The sequence below is a fragment of the Fundulus heteroclitus genome, chromosome 2, assembly GCF_011125445.2.
Source record: "Fundulus heteroclitus isolate FHET01 chromosome 2, MU-UCD_Fhet_4.1, whole genome shotgun sequence".
Lineage (NCBI taxonomy): Eukaryota > Metazoa > Chordata > Actinopteri > Cyprinodontiformes > Fundulidae > Fundulus > Fundulus heteroclitus.
Window position 1 is genome coordinate 36,970,403 of NC_046362.1, and position 17,836 is coordinate 36,988,238.

The following is a 17,836-nucleotide window of genomic DNA, read 5'->3' on the forward strand; positions in this document are numbered from 1 at the left end:
CTTCAGCCCTGAAGCCCCAGCAGGCTTTTCTATTCTAGGATGTAGAGGTCGCTGTCGCTTCATGCATGCTCAGTATGAGGGATTGCTGCAAAGCCATCAACAATGCAGACGACTGTCCACTGTGGCTCTGGTTCTGCTGGAGGTTCTCCTCCCTGTTAAAGGGGAGTTTTCCTCTCCACTGTCGCTTCATGTATGCTCAGTATGAGGGATTGCTGCAAAGCCATCAACAATGCAGACGACTGTCCACTGTGGCTCTACGCTCTTTCAGGAGGAGTGAATGCTGCTTGGAGAGACTTGATGCAACCATGCTGGGTCCGGCTCATATTTTTCTGGAAGACCTTGTTTTGTGATTATGCATGACTATGGAGCACGTCGGTGCGGTTCTTCTATTATTCATGAGAGCGTGTGTGTTTCCTGGGCAGGATCTCCCCCTCGGACGGAGACTCGGTGGCGAGTGACCGCTCCAGTGAACGGGACTCGACCGAGGAGAACCCGAGAGCCCACGCCACGCCCAGCGACGCCAAGCCGACCCGTAAGGTCCCCATCAGTGTTTTAGGAGACCGGCGGCCACAGCAACATTAACGTCGCTTCTCCAAACATGCAGGAGGAACCAGCCGGGGAGGAAAAACTGAGCAGAACTGGCTTAGATAAGGAGATAAAGAAAGCTGGCTGATTGACAGGAAGGCCAGACTGAAGGCAGAGGAGAACAGAAGCAGAAAAAGCAGATCTTGTCGGGTTTATGTTTGTGATCTAAAAGGGTTCAGATAGAGGAGGGGAAACAGGAAGCGCACAGCGGCTGACGTTGGTTGGTTCAGTCTTTGTGTTTTTGGGAGCCAGGCTCAGTCACACAGGCTGAATCCCCAGCAGAGGAATGCTCCCTGCGCTCTTAGTGCTTAAAGTGTGCCAGAGACGCTCCTCTGTGTTTATAATTAGAAAGTCTATGAAGCTCATTTCTGACGCCTTTGCTTTTGTTCGCTCAGTCTGTAATCAGGGTATTTCCTGCTTTTGTATTTAAGTAAATTAGAGACAATTACCTCTGAAAACCTACTTTTTTTCAGTCTCTTAGCCTCTTGTGGGGATGCTGCGGGTCACGCCGGACATTTCTATGCTTTTTTTTTTTATTTTAATCAATGCACAAAAGCAATCTTTAGCTTTATTTCATCTCACTAAGACTCTCTTTTTTTTCTTTTCCATGATGGTTTACAGGGAAGAATAGAATCGGTAAGAGTTTGTCCGCTTTCTCTCCGTTTCCCCCGTAGATCTCAGGCTTGACCTGCAGCAGCGGTTTCTGTCTTTAGTTGTTTTTGTGCTCGTTCCCACCATCCATCGCTGTCTATAGAAGCTGTAGACCTCACCAGGAAAAAGGTTAAAGCTGTAGTCTGAATGAAGTTTATAGGTTGAAATCCACTGGTGCCGTTTCTCCTGCGTTCACTTCAGAAAATCATGCTTTACGTAAAGTTTGAGCAGTCTGAGAACGGTCGTGTCTCTGTGTGACGCCTCTGTTCCCTAATTTAAATCCACATTTATAGGTTTGCAATAGCAGTCGGCATCCTTGGGCTTTGCAGGAATCACGTTTTCCTCCTTTTATGTTTCTCCTCTTCAGGTCCACCGCCTATAAATGGTGCTGCAAACGAGCAGCTGTCCTCCGCCTCCATCTTCGAACACGTCGATCGCATGTCTCGCTCCGCGGACGCCAGCCGTAGACTCCCCAACAAGGTCCAGCTCATCGCCATGCAGCCCATGCCTGTGCCACCGCTGCACAGTCCACCCATCAGCAGCAAACCTTCTGACACAAACCACATGAACAAAGAGGTGACTTCTTGCACCTGAGTTCTTGTGAAATGTCTCCTGGGTAGAAAAGGCTTTCTTCTTGTCGCCTCCAGTAGGAAGAACCAGTTCCTCTGTTCTTCAGGAGTATTCCAGGTCTTCTATCGCAGTATAAATGCAGCTCCTCTGTGAACACCTCCAAGGTTCCTTAGAGTGCCTTAATAGCCTCTTTCCCATTGCCACTCAACAGCCTGGGGCTTTTCTAATCCCGGGCAGTGTTTCCATAAACATTTACCCGGCTAATTTCACTTTCCTGTGGCTTTGCTACTTCTCCCAGTACTTCTCTGCTTTGCTGAAGGGGCGGGGTTGTGTGCAGCAAGAGAAACTGTTTACAAACCTGTCAATTTTTACCTTAATTTATGACAAAAGTTGTTTTACGGCGGAAACGTACACCTCCAAGCTTCCTCTGTGCTGTCAGTTCATCAGGATTATGAGCCCGTTTTAATTCTGCTCTGACATGTCGGGACGGCAGAGACCCGCTGACAGGCTGGCGTCTCTGGGAAGACTGCGGCGTTTTAGCCCCCGCTGCTGCTGCGTGTTGTCGGCCAGACGTCTGTGATTTTCCCGCTGACTGGATCTGTTCGTCGCGTCTGAAAAGTCACTATAAAGCGTTTACTAAGTTAGGGGGAATATCTGCACATAACAGATATCAAATGGGAAAATCTTGGCTGGATGTTTTTGGCGTTTTGATGTAATTTTTTTGCCACAGTTCTGTAATTAGACTGATCATAAATCACAGAAGCAGCCATGAAGCAGCTATGGTAATAGTGGAGGAGCTGCAGAGGGCTGCACAGGGTGGTGCTTTTTCATAAATCTGGCCCATATTGAAGAATCTGTATCTGTAGAAATCCTTTGTTTAAAGAAATCCATCAGACGCCCTGGTACAGGAGACAGCTAAGATGTGGAAGAAGGTCCTCTGAACAGATGAGGTCCACATTTCTTAACTTACATGCAAAACGCTGAGCAGAGAAAAAGCAGCGCTGCACATAATCCTGAAAGCACAGCATCCACTGTGATTGATACTTATTATTATTAAACTTTTTTTAAAAAAAATAATTATATATATATATATATATATATATATATATATATATATATATATATATATATATATATATATATATATATATATATATATATATATATATGAATTTGAGCTGCTTAGCACAGAATAATGGGACAAAGTTTCATTTAAATACAAAACTCTTCATATTTTCCTGTTTAAAGAATGCTGAAAACCAAGAAACTGAAAGTTTTCTGTGTGTTTCCAAATGTTGCCGTCAGATCCAGGCAGCATTGAGGCACAAGTCAGAGATTGAACACCACCGTAATAAGATCCGTCTGCGCGCCAAGAGGAAAGGCCACTATGACTTCCCTGCGATGGACGACATGATCGGCAGCCTCGGCGATCCAAAGGAGCAGGACCGCATCTACCAGAAGGCGCAGACTCAGATCGATAAGATCCTGGATCCGGACAATCACGTCCCCTCCATCTTTATGGAGTCCAAGAAAAGGTGTGAGCTCATATGTTGGATTGTGTGTGAACATTCCTGGAGACGTTAGAGTTTCCTGACGCTAAATGAAAGCACGCCACAACATTTGGACACCTCTCTGTTGGCTCCGCAGCGGTCGGGGGCGGCGCTCTCCAAAGCAAAGACTGAAGGAGCAGCTGAATGGAGGCTTGATAGAAGCAGATAAAGACCACCTGATCACTGAAGACAGCGACGCCGTGTACAGAAAGTGTCCTGGGGTCAACAACGTGGCCTACGTGGTGAGTGATAACATTCACTCATTTTATATTAAAGTCTAGCACTCTGATCAGGGTTGTGTTAAAAAATGATTCTCCAATCATATTCATTCCTAAAAATTGATTCATATCACCAAAGATCGATTCAAAAAAAAAAAAAAAAAATTCACAGTGTGAGCCGGGATTACATGCATGGACATGAGTCCACGGAGACTTTAGCTTAACAACCGTGTTCATTAGTTCTTCTTTGCTCTGAGAACTCGGCAAGACAAAAACAAAACAAAGCACCAAGCTCCACCTAGTGGTCGGAGGTCATATTTTTAATAATGCACCAGGTTAATGTCCAAATTTGTTTTCCCTTTTGGTTTAATAAAGTATTTTTTAACTGAATTTAAAAGAAATGGCAGCTGTCGATGTCTCTTGTGTCTCTGTTCTCTGTCCTGGATCTGTCTCCTCCTGCCCCACAGCGTGTTTGTGAAAGCACTGTCTTTATTTATTAATTTGCAGTTAAATGTTTATGTGATACCAGTATCAATATGTTGCATAACTACATGAAATTCAGTAAACAACAAAAAAATGTCTTTAATACCGGCAATCCAATTTGAGATCGAATCGAAAAGAATCGATTTCAAATCTTGAGAATCGAAATCGAATCGATTCTTTAAATTTGAATGGATACCCAGCCCTGACTCTAACACATGTGTTTGAATCCAGTCGGACCCTGACCAAGGCCCCGGGTCCCCTCAGAGGAGCCCCTCCCCCACAGATGACGTCTTCCTGGGCCCAGCTTCCTCTCCTCCGGGCCACGCCCCTCCCCCTCCGCCCTACATGCCTCCGCAGCCCTCCATTGAGGAGGCGCGGCAGCAGATGCACTCCCTGCTGGACGATGCCTTCGCTCTGGTGTCGCCCACGTCTCAGAGCAGCACAGCAGGGATCACTCTGCCCGGGGTCAACAGCAGCCCCCAGGGCACCAGCCCTCCAGGCCGGGGCCCCAGAGCCTGGGGCCCCTCCTACCAGGCTCTCTGCCCTTTTCCTGGCGTAAGTATTCAGCTGTTAATTATTTTATTATTTTAACAGAAGATTAATAAAACTTCTGTTCATGCTACATTGACTGCTTTACTTTTATACGGAGTGAATTTTCTTCAATTGTTGTTGCAACCAAATGTTTTGTAAATGAAAATTTGAAGAAAAAAAAATGAAATCCAGAAATTAAACTTTGAGTAATGTCTTAATCAAAAAGCTTTTGAGAGTAATTTAGCTGTGTTCTCAGATTTTATTCTATTTTTTTTTTCATATTTTATATATTTTTTCTTCAAATGTCTGTGTTTCAGATTGAGTTTTACGAATTGCATTCTTTTAAAATTGCGTTTTCCACATCATATTCTCTTCACTTCTGGGGGCTGGCTTTCCTCTGGAGAGAGGAGCGAAGAAGCATTTCTATTGGTCAGCAGGGACGTTAGCAGCGTTTTTATTGGTCAATTTTCATCAACGCAATAAGGGAAGAGAAAGTGATCTGTAAAATGCAATTTTAGAAGAATGCAATTTATAAAATTTAATCTGAAAAAAAGTAATATTAAACTTATATGAAAAAGTTTTAAATTTTTTTAAATATAAAATCTGAGAGAAGAGCAAAATTACTGTCAAAACCTCTTTTTGATTAGGACGTTTTTCAAAGTTTAATTTCTGGATAGCATTTTTTTCAAATTTCCATTTACATAAACGTTGTCTTTGCTTGAAACAATAATGGAACAAAATTCAGTGATTATTGCTATTTGTTATAAATTCAGTCTTATCCTGTAGTTTAGTTGCACTTTTAGTTTGACTTTTTTATTATTAACTGTGTCTACTATTATTTTATTTACAAGTTATTTGTATTAAATTTATATTTTAATTTCTATGTTATCTTTTAATCTGTTACATTTCTATTATTTCACTTTTATCACTTGATTTCTTTCTGGGATTTTAGAAGTGTAGCTACTTAGAAGTTTGCTTTTAAAGGTCCTTCAAACCCAAACACATCCCAGGACTTTTTATTCTTTTGGCTGTTTTTAAGCGTGAACTCGTTTAGCACATTTGCGCACATTTCCTATTAATTACAGGTTATAAATGGCGGTAAGCTGTGCTGCACTTGGCTCATTTTAACACAGACACGGTGCAGCAGCAACCAATACAGTCTTGCTGCTCCTTCATGGTGAACGTCGATGTAAAGATTACACTCAGACTTGTTGAAAAAAATCCTGACTTGTTGATTAAATCCATAAATTACTAAATTCCACAATCTGTCGACTTTATGTTTGGGGATAGTGGACCGGAGTGCAGACAAGTAGTAGTGAGCGCCGTGGAGAGGAGAATGGTGGTTTATTGAAAATAAAAGCAAAACTTACCGACGGGCAGGAGGAGCGAGCAGAAAATAAAGATCTAACACAACTACTGAAATTATAAAGAACAGAAGCTAACTAGACAAGGCAAGTTTATTTATGAAGCCCTTTTCCTTAACAAGACGATTCAAAGTGCTGATAAACAGGAACTGAATCTAACAGATACCAGAATACATAAATACTGAACAAAAAAACTAAAATAATGACAGAATTAAGGATCTAAGGTTGAACAATACTAAAGGAGTAAAACATAAGCAGGCTGCAGGATTCTCAGGGAGCTGCAAGAAGTAATCCTGACACAGTCGTCCAGTTTCTCATGCCCTGCTGCGCGGTTCTGTCTGGCTTTTCTGCATCAAAGAACTCATAGAGCTCTAAGAAGAAGATGTGGTCCGGGTCCAGATCGCCGTGCCGGAGCACATCCAAAGATGTCATCAAAAATAATGACCTAGAATGACGATGATAAAGAAAAACGGAGTCTAAGGCTGACTGTGAATGACGCTCAGCAGAAAGTTTTCAGAAAAGCCTCTCACCCTACCTGTTGGGTCCGCCCCTAATAACATGGGACCACCCCCCCCTGGGAATCACCTGAGGTGAAGGGAAATCTGAACACCTGTGCCACCAAAACAAACTAAATATAAAACATTCCCTTTGGTTCCTATAACGGTATTTAATCCCGGCAGCAGTCGTGGAGAGACGATCAGAAGCGTCTATCTAACTCTCCCTTTCTGCAAGTCCTGCAGCTTCAGCTTCAGTCGTTTCTTCTCAGCAAACTAATTAGTTAATTGTTCCTCCATCTGTTGCTCCCAGAGAGCTCTGAGATTACATCCCATATCAGCTAAAGACGGTTCACCTCTAAGACCCCGCAGCATTACAGTCTTTAGGTGCTTGACCTCCATTTCTGCCTGTCTGTGTCGGCGGCTTATAAAAATTAGGGAAAGTAAAGGAAACGTTGTGTGAAATGAAGGGTTCCCCCATTAATTACTGATACAACCCTACGTGTTCCTAATGATTAATGTTGTTGATGGAAGAGTCAAAGTAGAAGTTATCTGTGGTGTATATATCCTGCTTTGAAGTGTTATTCAGGGTTAGAGAGCGTCAATAGAATGAGATGAAAGCTTTAATTGGCAACTTTAGTTACACGAGCAGACGACTAGAAGACGGGTGGGGGGGGGGTGGTAAGTGGCTACTGGAAACTGAAGCGCTGATAAATCCCTCACAGAGCACATGCTGAGCGTTACAGCTGTAGTTTCTGGATGGAGACGCTGGTTTCACGCTCAGATCGGCGCCTGAAGGCCTCCTGGCAGATTTCATCAAATTTAAATATCAGAAGAAAAATAACCTGTTTTAAATCAAAAAAACAAATTAAGATTTCCTTTATTTAAGGCAAACAAAGCTAATCAAGCCACATTTCCACTAATACATAAATCTTCTTTTGGTCACAGCCAGTCAGCTTATTGACTTATTGGTCAATTGAGCCAAACTTTTACACTGGATGCCCTTCCTGACGCAGCCCTCTGCTCTGCTCTGGTGTAGCGTTCCAAGTCCCCATCTATACATGGGACCCGACATCCTCTGCACATCTTCTACTTCATGATTATGCTTTGCTTTGCATTAGATTTTAATAAAATACAATAAAGTTTGTGGTTTTAACGGGACAAAATGTAAAGGAGAAGCGTGAGCTTCGTTCAGTGTTGTAGTACTCGAGTCCGAGACTCGAACTCGAGTCCGAATCATTAGCTAAATTTAGAGACTCGTGACTTGACTTGGACTTGAGCACTGATGACTCGAACTTGGACTCGGACTCCTACATTCAGATCATTCTAATTCAGATTCAGATAATTTTTTTATATCATTAGGCTATAATTTTAATATGTCATTAGAATATTATTTGGTGTATGATTTTAATATCTAAATTATTAGTGCAATGTGGTGGAGTGTGGGTGTTTTTTTTAGTTTAAAAACATGTAGGCTATTTTTACTTTAGTGCGGAACTTGGACTTGACTTGATCAATAGTGACTCGACTCGGACTCGACTCAGATTTTTTTTTAATGACTTGGACTTGACTCGGACTTGAGCACTGGAGACTCGAACCTGGACTCGGACTCGAGGCATAGTGACTTGACTACAACACTGGCATCGTTGTGAGGCGTTCTTAAGTTTCGGATTGGTTACACAACACATTTAACACGTTTCCTAAATGTGAAGCTTTTTATAGTTGTTAAACACCACAGATTAGAGATTAATTTACCAAGGAGCCACGAAAGTCGCTTTCTTGTTCGGCTTTTGCAGGATCCACAAGTGACTTCAGCAAAGCTCGGTAAAAATATTTGGCTAAAGACATTTTCTCTGGGTTCATCGCCTTATTCGGGTTTTCTGCATCGTTACAGACGACAGAAAGCCATTTCAGGTGGTTTTAAAATGTGCTTGAGATGTAATCTACTCTGGATTAACGCGTTTTCTGTTTGTCTGCTCCAGAGATTCACGGAGCTCGGCCTGCCCTCCGCTGCAGTCCAAGGCCTGACACCAAGGTGAGCCGGATCCCAGCGCTTTACAACTAAATCAGTGCCATGTTAGAGAGGTTTGGTGCAGCCCTATTTTAACGTCCGGTGAGATCTCACCGCTTAACCTGTTTGATTGTTTCCATCTAGAGCTGGCTCCGCATGAATAAATAAAGAAGAGGATTCTGTGATTTATAGGTTTAATGGATCAGGTCTAAGCAGAGGTCATCAGCGTGTGAAAAAGGCCAGATTCTGGTTTCCTGTTCTACCCCTGCACAGTCAGGTTTATAGTTTAGAGCAGGGCTGTCAAACTCATTTCTACATGGGGCCACTTTGGCATCATGAAGTCATTAAAAGGGCCGGTTGCTCCTGTATAGATGATACTTTTGATTTCATTATTTCAGTTCACATAGAAATTTAAATAAATGCACCGTAACATCGAAGTAGAACCCTTAGGTCCAGTTTATACAGTTTATCTAGAAAAAAAGTTGATATTGGGGCGATTACACTTTAAACTCATCGTTCTGCATCGGTTTTTCTCTATTTGGACATTTCTGGGTTGTTTTATTGTGTTGTGGGAAAACTGACATCTTGTAGCAGGATGCTGTTACTGCACAGTAAACATTTTTTTTACTTTCGCTACAGGAGGCACAGATTCGGCCACCTTATACAATTTAAAATTATATATCCCTCTACTTTATGACATGATATGCCTTTTTTTTTTGTTCTTGAGGGCCAGATAAATTGCCTTGACGGGCTGGACTTGGCCCGCGGGCCTTGGGTTTGACACGTGTGGTTTAGAGCATCTACTGCGTTCACGCACAGGAAATAGATGGCTTAATAACAGCGAGGCTGCAGTAAGTCTGTTATTACCCAAACTAAAGGATTTTCTGTGTTTCAGGCAGGGCCTTGGCTCCAGCTACCTGCCAGCAGGAGACGCAGCCGGCCACAGCGAGCCTCTCCAGCCAGACAGCTTGTACTCCGGCAGGGGCCTCTACGCTAAGGAGCTGCCCTCGTCTGCCAGGCCACGGCCGGTCGGGGGAACCACAGGTACGGGGGAACGTCTGGGAACAACACCTACGCGCCTGCAGGCATAAATTACTGATGAGGTCGGCTCCTCTGGCCTTTGTCTACTGCAAAATGTTTCCCTTTTCACAAAGAAGGAATCTTTTTCCTGTTTTTATCGCCAGTTTGTCGTACATTTCCGTCAGCGTTGTTAATGCACATTTTGACGTATCGCATATGAAGGGGTTGATGGAAACTGCACAATTTGAATTAACTCACTAAATTTTGCAAAAAAATTATTCAATTCAATTCAATTTTATTTATATAGCGCCAAATCATGAAACATGTCATCTCAAGGCACTTTACAAAGTCAAGTTCAATCATATTATACAGATTGGGTCAGATTATACAGATTGGTCAAAAATTTCCTATATAAGGGAACCAGTTGATTGCATCAAAGTCCCGACAAGCAGCATTCACTCCTGAAGAACCGTAGAGCCACAGGAAGAGTCGTCTGCATTGTACATGGCTTTGCTGCAATCCCTCATACTGAGCAAGCATGAAGCGACAGTGGGAAGAAAAACTCCCCATTAACGGGAAGGAAAACCTCCGGCAGAACCGGGCTCAGTATGAACGGTCATCTGCCTCGACCGACTGGGGTTACAGAAGACAGAACAGAGACACAACAAGAGAAACAAAAAAGCACAGAAGCACACATTGATCTAGTAATCTGTTCTACATTAGATGGTAGTAGCGGGTGAGCCGTCTTCTCTGGATGATGTCACAGTTAACAGAACGCCAGACCAGGTGTACCTACTATGAAGATAAATAAATAAATATTACACTCGCTTGAGGTGGTTTTTGACCATTTAGAAAAAACAGTAAATGCACTAAAGAGGAGATTCGCCTCACACGACTGATCCACTGTTTCTGGATATTCCCATAAAAACAGGTCTGGAAGCAACAGCAGGTACGTGTGAACCCAGGAAGAGACGCGAGCATTTCTAGGTGTCATACGTTACAAAAACTGACCTGTGGTCTGTGCTCGTTAGCAGGATCTACTTCCTGTTTGTTACAGTCCAGGTATGACGAGGTTACGCTGTGCGTCTCCCGGTTAATTCGCTACAAACCAGGAAATGGAAACACGTCTGTGGTATTTTAAAAGTTTGCTCAAAATTCATGTGAGAATCAGATGGAAACACAGCTAGTGCCAACCGCATCTGGTAAAGATGCAGAAAAACCTGTTAGATAAATTCACCTTTTACTGCTGCAGCGTGTCCAACATTTAATTTGAGTGTTTTTAGCCCCACCTGGATTATTGAGATGCATCCAGACATTTAATTTAAGGCAACACACTCACAGCTACGGGCAATTTAGAGAGACCTATCGACCCAACAATCATGTTTTTGGTAGGGCTGGGTGATAAATCAATTTAATCGATTAATTCAAATGTACAGTTTTTTAAGATTTCATTTTTGTAAAATCTGGATTTTATTTTTCCAATGAACTCATTGGGCTTCCATGAGGAGAACAGCAGCAATGCTGGATGTATGTTTAGTATGTATGCTGGATTTTGTTTTTGAAATTGATGTGGTTTTATCTATTTTTGAACGGTGACGGTACGGTTATTTATTTATCTGTTTTTAAGTTAGTTTGAAGTTCCACCAGTGAAGTGAAGCCTGTTTTCGGCTCATTATTAACGCCACCAGCAGCAAACATTATCATATTTTCATTGTTTACAACAGCAGGGCGGCCATCTTGTTATCCCAGCTGGATTTAGTCACACTTTAAATCCAGGTCAACTCAGAGATGAAATGCTTGAAATAAAAGCAAGTTTTTAAAACAATTTCTTTCATTTATCTTTGTAAAACGAAAAGGAGAGAAAAAAAAATTTAATCGGATTTAGTAAAATGGAATCAGAGATCTTATTTTTAAGCCTTATCGCCCAGCCCTAGTTTTTGGACTGTGGGAGGAGGCCGGAGTACCCAGAGAGAACCTGTGCATGCACAGGGAGAACATGCAGACTCAAAGAACAGAAAGAGCCCAGGCCGGGATTTAAACTCAGGACCTTCTTGCTGCAAGGCACCAGTGCTACCAACTAAACTATTGTGTAACCGCTTTTAACCAACCTCCCATCTGGTAAAATGATTACACTGCAAAAAGGGAACTAAAAATAAGTAAAATTTTCTTAAAATATGTATATTTTTCCTTGATTTGAGCAGCTAAATAAGACTATTTGCAAATGGAATGAGAATTCCTACCTCTAAAATAAGATAATTAGACATCCTGCACCTGAAATAAGATGATGGAGATGAATTGTTCTGATTTTAAGTGTAAAAATCTTATTTCATTGGCAAATGGTCTGATTTACCATCTCAAATCAATGAAAAATACACTAATTTCAGGAGGATTTTACCTACTTTTAGTTCCCTTTTTGCAATGTATTGCAGCTAACAGAAGCATTTTCTTATTTTACAACTTTGTTGGGTTGACTGCAGTTTACAGGAGCTTCTTGTTAGTAATTCATGGCTTCTCGCTTCCCTGGTGGGAGTATAAATATGTGATAAAGAGGCGTTTACCTACCTCCAGCCACAGAGAGCATGATGGGTAAGGAGATCAAAACGTGCCAGCGGACAGGAGAACGGCAGCACAGACTCCAGGCGGGTCTGGAGAAGCACCTCATGGCCGCCGTTAAGCACGGTGGAAGATCTGTGATGCTGAGGGCCGGTTCCTCTGCCAGCGGTCGCTAAAACAACTCTCTAAATTACCAGAACAATTTCAACAAACATCTGATTGGCCTCTGAAAGCCGAAGACGGGTCGCCGGCACCGAAATGCTTCAGCAGAAACAAAATCCCCAGAGCTGAATCCTGTGGCCAGAGCGTCAGAGATGACCTGACTCTGCACTGCAAAAACGGATCTAAAACTAAGTAAAATATTCTTAAAGTTGGCGTATTTATGCTTGATTTGAGCAGGTAAATAAGTTCATCTGCCAATGGAATTAGTATTTTGACCCCTAAAATAAGATAATTGGATATACGGCACTTGAAATAAGATGATGGAGATGAATTGTTCCTGTTTTAAGTCCAAAAATCTTATTCCATTGGTAAATCATCTTATTTACCTGCTCAAATCAAGGACAAATACACTCATTTTAAGAACATTTTACTTATTTCTAGTTCTGTTTTTGCAGTCTGGGCCCCCTGGACGGGTCCAAACATCCTCCTCCCACCTGGTTGTGCCACCTGCGGTTCTCGTTAAGATATTTCTCAACACCATATTTTGATTCCTTCAAATAAACGCAGCATTTAATGGTTTTAATTCAGCAGTGAGTTTGTTTTAATCATTTAAATAGTTTAGGCTGGAATAATGTCTCTGAACACCTGGTAGAGGGTCGCTGCTCTTTCCGATCTCGTCCCGTTTCATTAATCCAGCATCGATGCAGTCAGACGAGCCCACCAAGCTGGAAGAGCCTCGCCTCGCTCCTAAATTATTCAAGGAGCTGGACTTTGTTCCACCAGCACCACGTGACTCAGGATAATCCAAATGGCTTTTGGCTCTTAGCATATTGAGGGGAGCGCTCTGCCAGCTGAGAGCTTTTTAGACTTTGTTGATTGCATCAAACGGCTGCTGCAGGGGAACGCGGAGGATCGAGTGTCCGGTGAAATAACGCTGCTGCCGTGTGTGTCCCAAGGTGCCCAGCTCCACCACCTCACCCAGGTGGGCCTGTCCAGCCGCATGAACGGTTACCCAGCAGGCATCAGGGCGGCTCCTGGCCAGAACGGCGGCCTGGGCTGGAACCATCACCACAACGACCACTTCTCCAGGGTGGAAGCGGAGAAAGACGCAGTAAGTGAATCATTCGTGTGGCTTTTTCTATTCTCAGAAACCTCTTTGCTCCGATTCAACTAGCAGTGGTGTGCAAAAAGCCTCGAATTAAACCTCTTTTGCTGAGTTTTGTCTCCGAGGCTCCAGACTTTCTGGTTCTCTCTGTAGGCATCGCTCTCTTCTTCTCAGCCAGCCTGAATCTTTTACCGACTCTGAAGAACGCGGCCACTGGTTGCACCAGGTTATCTCAATAGAGTTGAATATGCTCAATCACTGCAAAAAAGGAACTAAAAGTGAGTAAAATCTTCTTGAAATTAGTGTATTGTTTTTTATTTGAGCAGCTAAATAAGACTATCTGCCAATAGAATAAGATTTCTGGACTTAAAATAAGAACAACTCATCTCCATCGTCTTATTTCACGTTCAGGGTGTCTGATTATCTTATTTTTGGGGTAAAAATACTCATATCATTGGCAAATAATCTTATTTAGCTGCTCAAATCAAGGAAAAATACACTAATTTCAAGAAAGTTTTACTTACTTTTAGTTCCCTTATTGCAGTGAGTCCGTAAATTTCAGTGATTTAACCCAAACGGTTCTTTTTATCTGATAAATGAGCCTCGTCTGATCACTTATTCTAATGTGCTGAGATACGTCTGTAGACAGGCTGGTTTTATCAGTGGATGTAAAAAATAAAACAGGTTTAAAAACCTCCTGTGTCTTCCAGATGCAGAGGAGTGGGAACGGGGAGCCCACGGCGCCTCCCGCCCACCTGGACACTTCAGCCGTGGCGTATCTGGTGTCTCCGCAGCCCGTGGCAGCGTCTCCGCCCGCCCACTCCTCGGCCTCCCTCATTAAGGCCATCAGAGAGGAGCTGCTGCGTCTGTCCCAGAAGCAGGCGGCCGTGTCCGGCTACCACAGCTGAAGCCCGGCCTTCCCCGTCTTCAACCAGTCGCTTCACTGAATGTTTCCCTCCGCCTCGCCTCGCCACCACGACGCTTCCCGTGGAAGCTCCTGCGAGCCGCGCAGCAGAGGAGTCGTCCTGCTAAGCCGAGGAGGCGCTTCGCCGACTCGTTGTAGGAAAGATGAAACGGAGGACCAGACGACCGACGTCCCGTTAGAGGAACTCAGAGGAACCGTTTCTGCCGGGCTGCTCTGACTGAAGAGCCACCTTCTGGACACTTTTGATTTCACTGTATTACTCCAGACTCGGTATTCTGTGTTTGTGTTTTAAAATCTCTCCGTCACAACTACCCTGGATGCAGAGCTTAGCTCAGTCCGCTCATCACGGCCATGGATGACCGGTTGGTCCGTTCAGGGAAGAAGATATAACATCAAGTGCAGAGGTTTAAATTTATCCAAACTTATCTCTGCTCCAAACAGGTTAAAATCATCCAAACAGGTTAAATGTCCCCAAGCGCCTCGGCTAGAGGCTTCCTGTGGCCTTTGGCTTCATTCTGGCTTCATTCTGGCTGCAGGTTTCACCGCTCCTCTGATCAGAAGCTCGGCTTATTTACCTGGTTTCCTGTCGCAGACCAGCCGATGGGCCACAGGTATTCATCAGGGTTTAGGACGTCTTGGTGCGACAGGTTCCGTGTTAGCCTCCTTAATCCAGTCCTACTCAGTTTTGGAGATCGTTGTGCTGTTGGCACATCCTGCCGTGTCTAAGCTTCAGACGTCAAGCAGGTAAAGTTAAAGAATTTGGTATCATGGCCCTTCTTTCTCTATTCTATCCACTTTTGCACCAGGACCACTGGCAGCGAACGGACCCTCAGCATGAGGCTACCACCGCCATGCTAGGCAGCAGAGCTCAATCTTTGTCTTCTCTGACCGTACGTGTTCTTTAGAGGACGTTCCACCTGGGCAGCTGTGAAGTTTAGCAAACACAGAGTTGCGTTTGTGTCTTGCTGACTGCATTGGAACCCTCCCATGGAGGCCATCTTTGCCCAGTCTCTCTTTTCTGTAGTTGACTCGTGACCTCTGACCTTAGCTGAGGCGGTGAGGGCAGCAGAGCTTTAGGTGTTGTTCTGGGTTCTCCTGGGTTCTCCTGGGTTCTCCTGGGTGAGTTGTTGATGAGCTCTTGGAGTCATTTTGTGGGTCAGCCTCTCCTGGGAAGGTTCTCTGCTGTTCCCTGTTTTCTCAATCTGTGGCTACCGTATTTTTCAGACTATAAGGCACCCTTAAAATCCTTAAATTTAAAAAAAAATGTATGATGGGCCTTATCTATGATCACCGTTGTGCTTACTGACTGATTCTATGTGGTAAGATGCGCTCATAAATCTGTTAAAATGTGTAAGTAGGACTTTGGTTAGCAATGAAGACACTCAGCTCAGTGGATATTCAGAGCATTACGGTACACTGTGTCACTACCTGAGGACCCCTGAGCTGTCTACCAGACTGCCTGACTGTAATGTCTAAACTAGAAGTGCATTCATGTAAGGCAGCCTGGAGTACGTGTTAGCAACAATAAACCTAGTAAGTTAATTAAATTTAAAAGTTATGTTATTTTGGCCTTATGTCAGAAACAGGGCAGTGTAGTCCAGCTACTCTGTCCTCCCACAGAGACAGAGAGAGAGCTGTGGACGTGGAGGAGGGATATTACACAGTTGGGAAGAATATTTAGTGCGCCTTATGGTCCAAATTATAAGGTAATTATGGTTCTGATTGTGGTTCTCTGGAGTCCGAATCCCTTAGAAAAGATTCTCTGACCCATTCCAGCCTGACTGAATTTCTTCGAGCCTACTTCGTGTTGTCAGAACGGTTCTCTTTGGAAAACAGTCTGTTACTTTCGTTTGGGACCAGCTTGGTTTTGTGGCTTTTCCCCCCCCCCTTGTATTTTTTATTTACTCCTGTAAACTCTGATGATCTGAAACATATCAGAGTGGCAGAAAAAATAAAAACAGAGGAGCCTGTAACGCTTTTTTCCCTGAAGACGTACGTCATCTTCTCCCGCGTTGAATAACATTCATGGCCGTGATGAGTTGAGGTAAACCGTACGCCTCTGACCGACCGCCGGCTGCTCCTGTTATATTCCGCCATGACTGAGCCACGCCCACACTGTGATGCGGACCGCCTGACCACGCCCACTGTTAAAACCTTCAGGAGCGCCACAGGCAGCATCCCGGTGTGACGATCCTCAACATTTGATTACTGCAGGAATACAGCGTCGGCTTTCTGGTTAATCTGGATCCAGTAACGTGTTGTTTTTTTTTAACGGTAAAGTTCTGTGCTGTACTTTATTTATGTTTTAATATCTAACTGACTGGTTTTCTAACGGCCTTGAAAGAACCCTCCAAGCGAATGGCTGATAGTGTACACTTGAGATTTGTCAGCGTGTGTTTTGACTGTTTGGCTGTAACCTGATGCACTGTTTGCTGATTACTTCCTGCTACTCTGGGCTTTCAAACAGAGCTTCTTTGCAGGAAAAGAGCAAGTTTAAAGGATTAGCTGTAAACTAGAGAAAGTGACGGGTAACTTCTCCGGACTGTTCTCCCAGTATTCCAGGTCTGCTCTGCCTTTTCCACTGTCCGTCACGTCTGTTGCTGGACTTTTTCTTTGTGCTTTTTTTTTATTTTTATTGCTGTTTGTTTTTGCCTCATGTGATTATTATTATGTTTACTTTATTGCTCTGGTGTTTTTTTTTTTTTTAGTTGTTAAAAATCTTACAAGATTGCATTTTTCTGACGTGTTTTTCTGACGTGCAGGGGCCTGAGGCGATGGTTTATTTAAGCGAAATAAAAGAAGGAAATGTGGGTTTTGAAGGCAGGACTTGATGATATGTTTGTGGCGTGTGTTCCTGCCCTGATCTGACGTGCCTTCTGGACCGACCTGAGCCGGCTAAACCGTGCAGAGCAGAACATCTCAGCCTGCACATCAATGCTGTTACTGTAAAAATGCTCCAAGAATCAGTTGTGCTTTTATTAAAAAAGGGTGAGGAAGTGGTTGAAGGGCCGTTAAATCGCACTGGTCATGGTGGGATTGAAACTTCTGGCTGTCTCTGGGCCTCCATGTTCACGCTTTGTGTCGTCAGTCTCTCTGCCTCCATCCTCTGGATCTGTTCTGTATCTGCAGCTCATAGTTTCCATTCTTGTTTTTTTTTTCTACACTGTAAAATAGGATCTGTTGGCTGGCCCAACGTTACATTAGATTCTCCTTGCATGTTCACTGGTTGAATTTCCTTGCTTCATGTTTTTGTGCATGCTGTTTTAAAAAAAAATTGAAATACAAAAAAGAAGAAAAAAAAGATTTCACTTCATGTGTCTGTGGATTATATGCACACCATCTCAGAACATTAGAGTACCGTAAAAAAGTGTAATTATTTCAGTAATTTGATTCACAAAGGGAAACTTTTACATGATATAAATTCATTACACCTATTCATCTATTCTATTCTTTTCTGTCATTTTAGAAGATTGTGATCAACAGCTAGAGAAAACCTAAACAAATTCAACAATTAGCGTTTTACCTCAGACCAACAAAGAGGACGCTTTGTGCAGAAATGCTCTGGACCACTCAGGCGGTCCATTGCTTTATCTATGCATAATCATTAGAAAGTT

At 43.2% G+C, this 17,836-nt stretch overlaps 1 protein-coding gene across 1 annotated transcript in view; it reads left to right on the top strand.

Moving 5' to 3' along the window:
- Window positions 1-14,438, top strand: part of si:ch211-1e14.1 (UPF0606 protein KIAA1549) — a 61,246-nt gene extending 46,808 nt beyond the window's left edge. The window contains exons 13-21 of the mRNA XM_036126659.1: window positions 423-532; window positions 1,604-1,812; window positions 3,112-3,341; window positions 3,454-3,598; window positions 4,289-4,612; window positions 8,429-8,481; window positions 9,353-9,501; window positions 13,149-13,303; window positions 14,008-14,438. Of these exons, the coding sequence (XP_035982552.1) occupies window positions 423-532; window positions 1,604-1,812; window positions 3,112-3,341; window positions 3,454-3,598; window positions 4,289-4,612; window positions 8,429-8,481; window positions 9,353-9,501; window positions 13,149-13,303; window positions 14,008-14,205 (1,573 nt within the window). The 3' untranslated portion in view covers window positions 14,206-14,438. The remainder of the gene's footprint in view (window positions 1-422; window positions 533-1,603; window positions 1,813-3,111; window positions 3,342-3,453; window positions 3,599-4,288; window positions 4,613-8,428; window positions 8,482-9,352; window positions 9,502-13,148; window positions 13,304-14,007) is intronic.
- The last annotated feature ends 3,398 nt before the right edge of the window (window positions 14,439-17,836 follow it).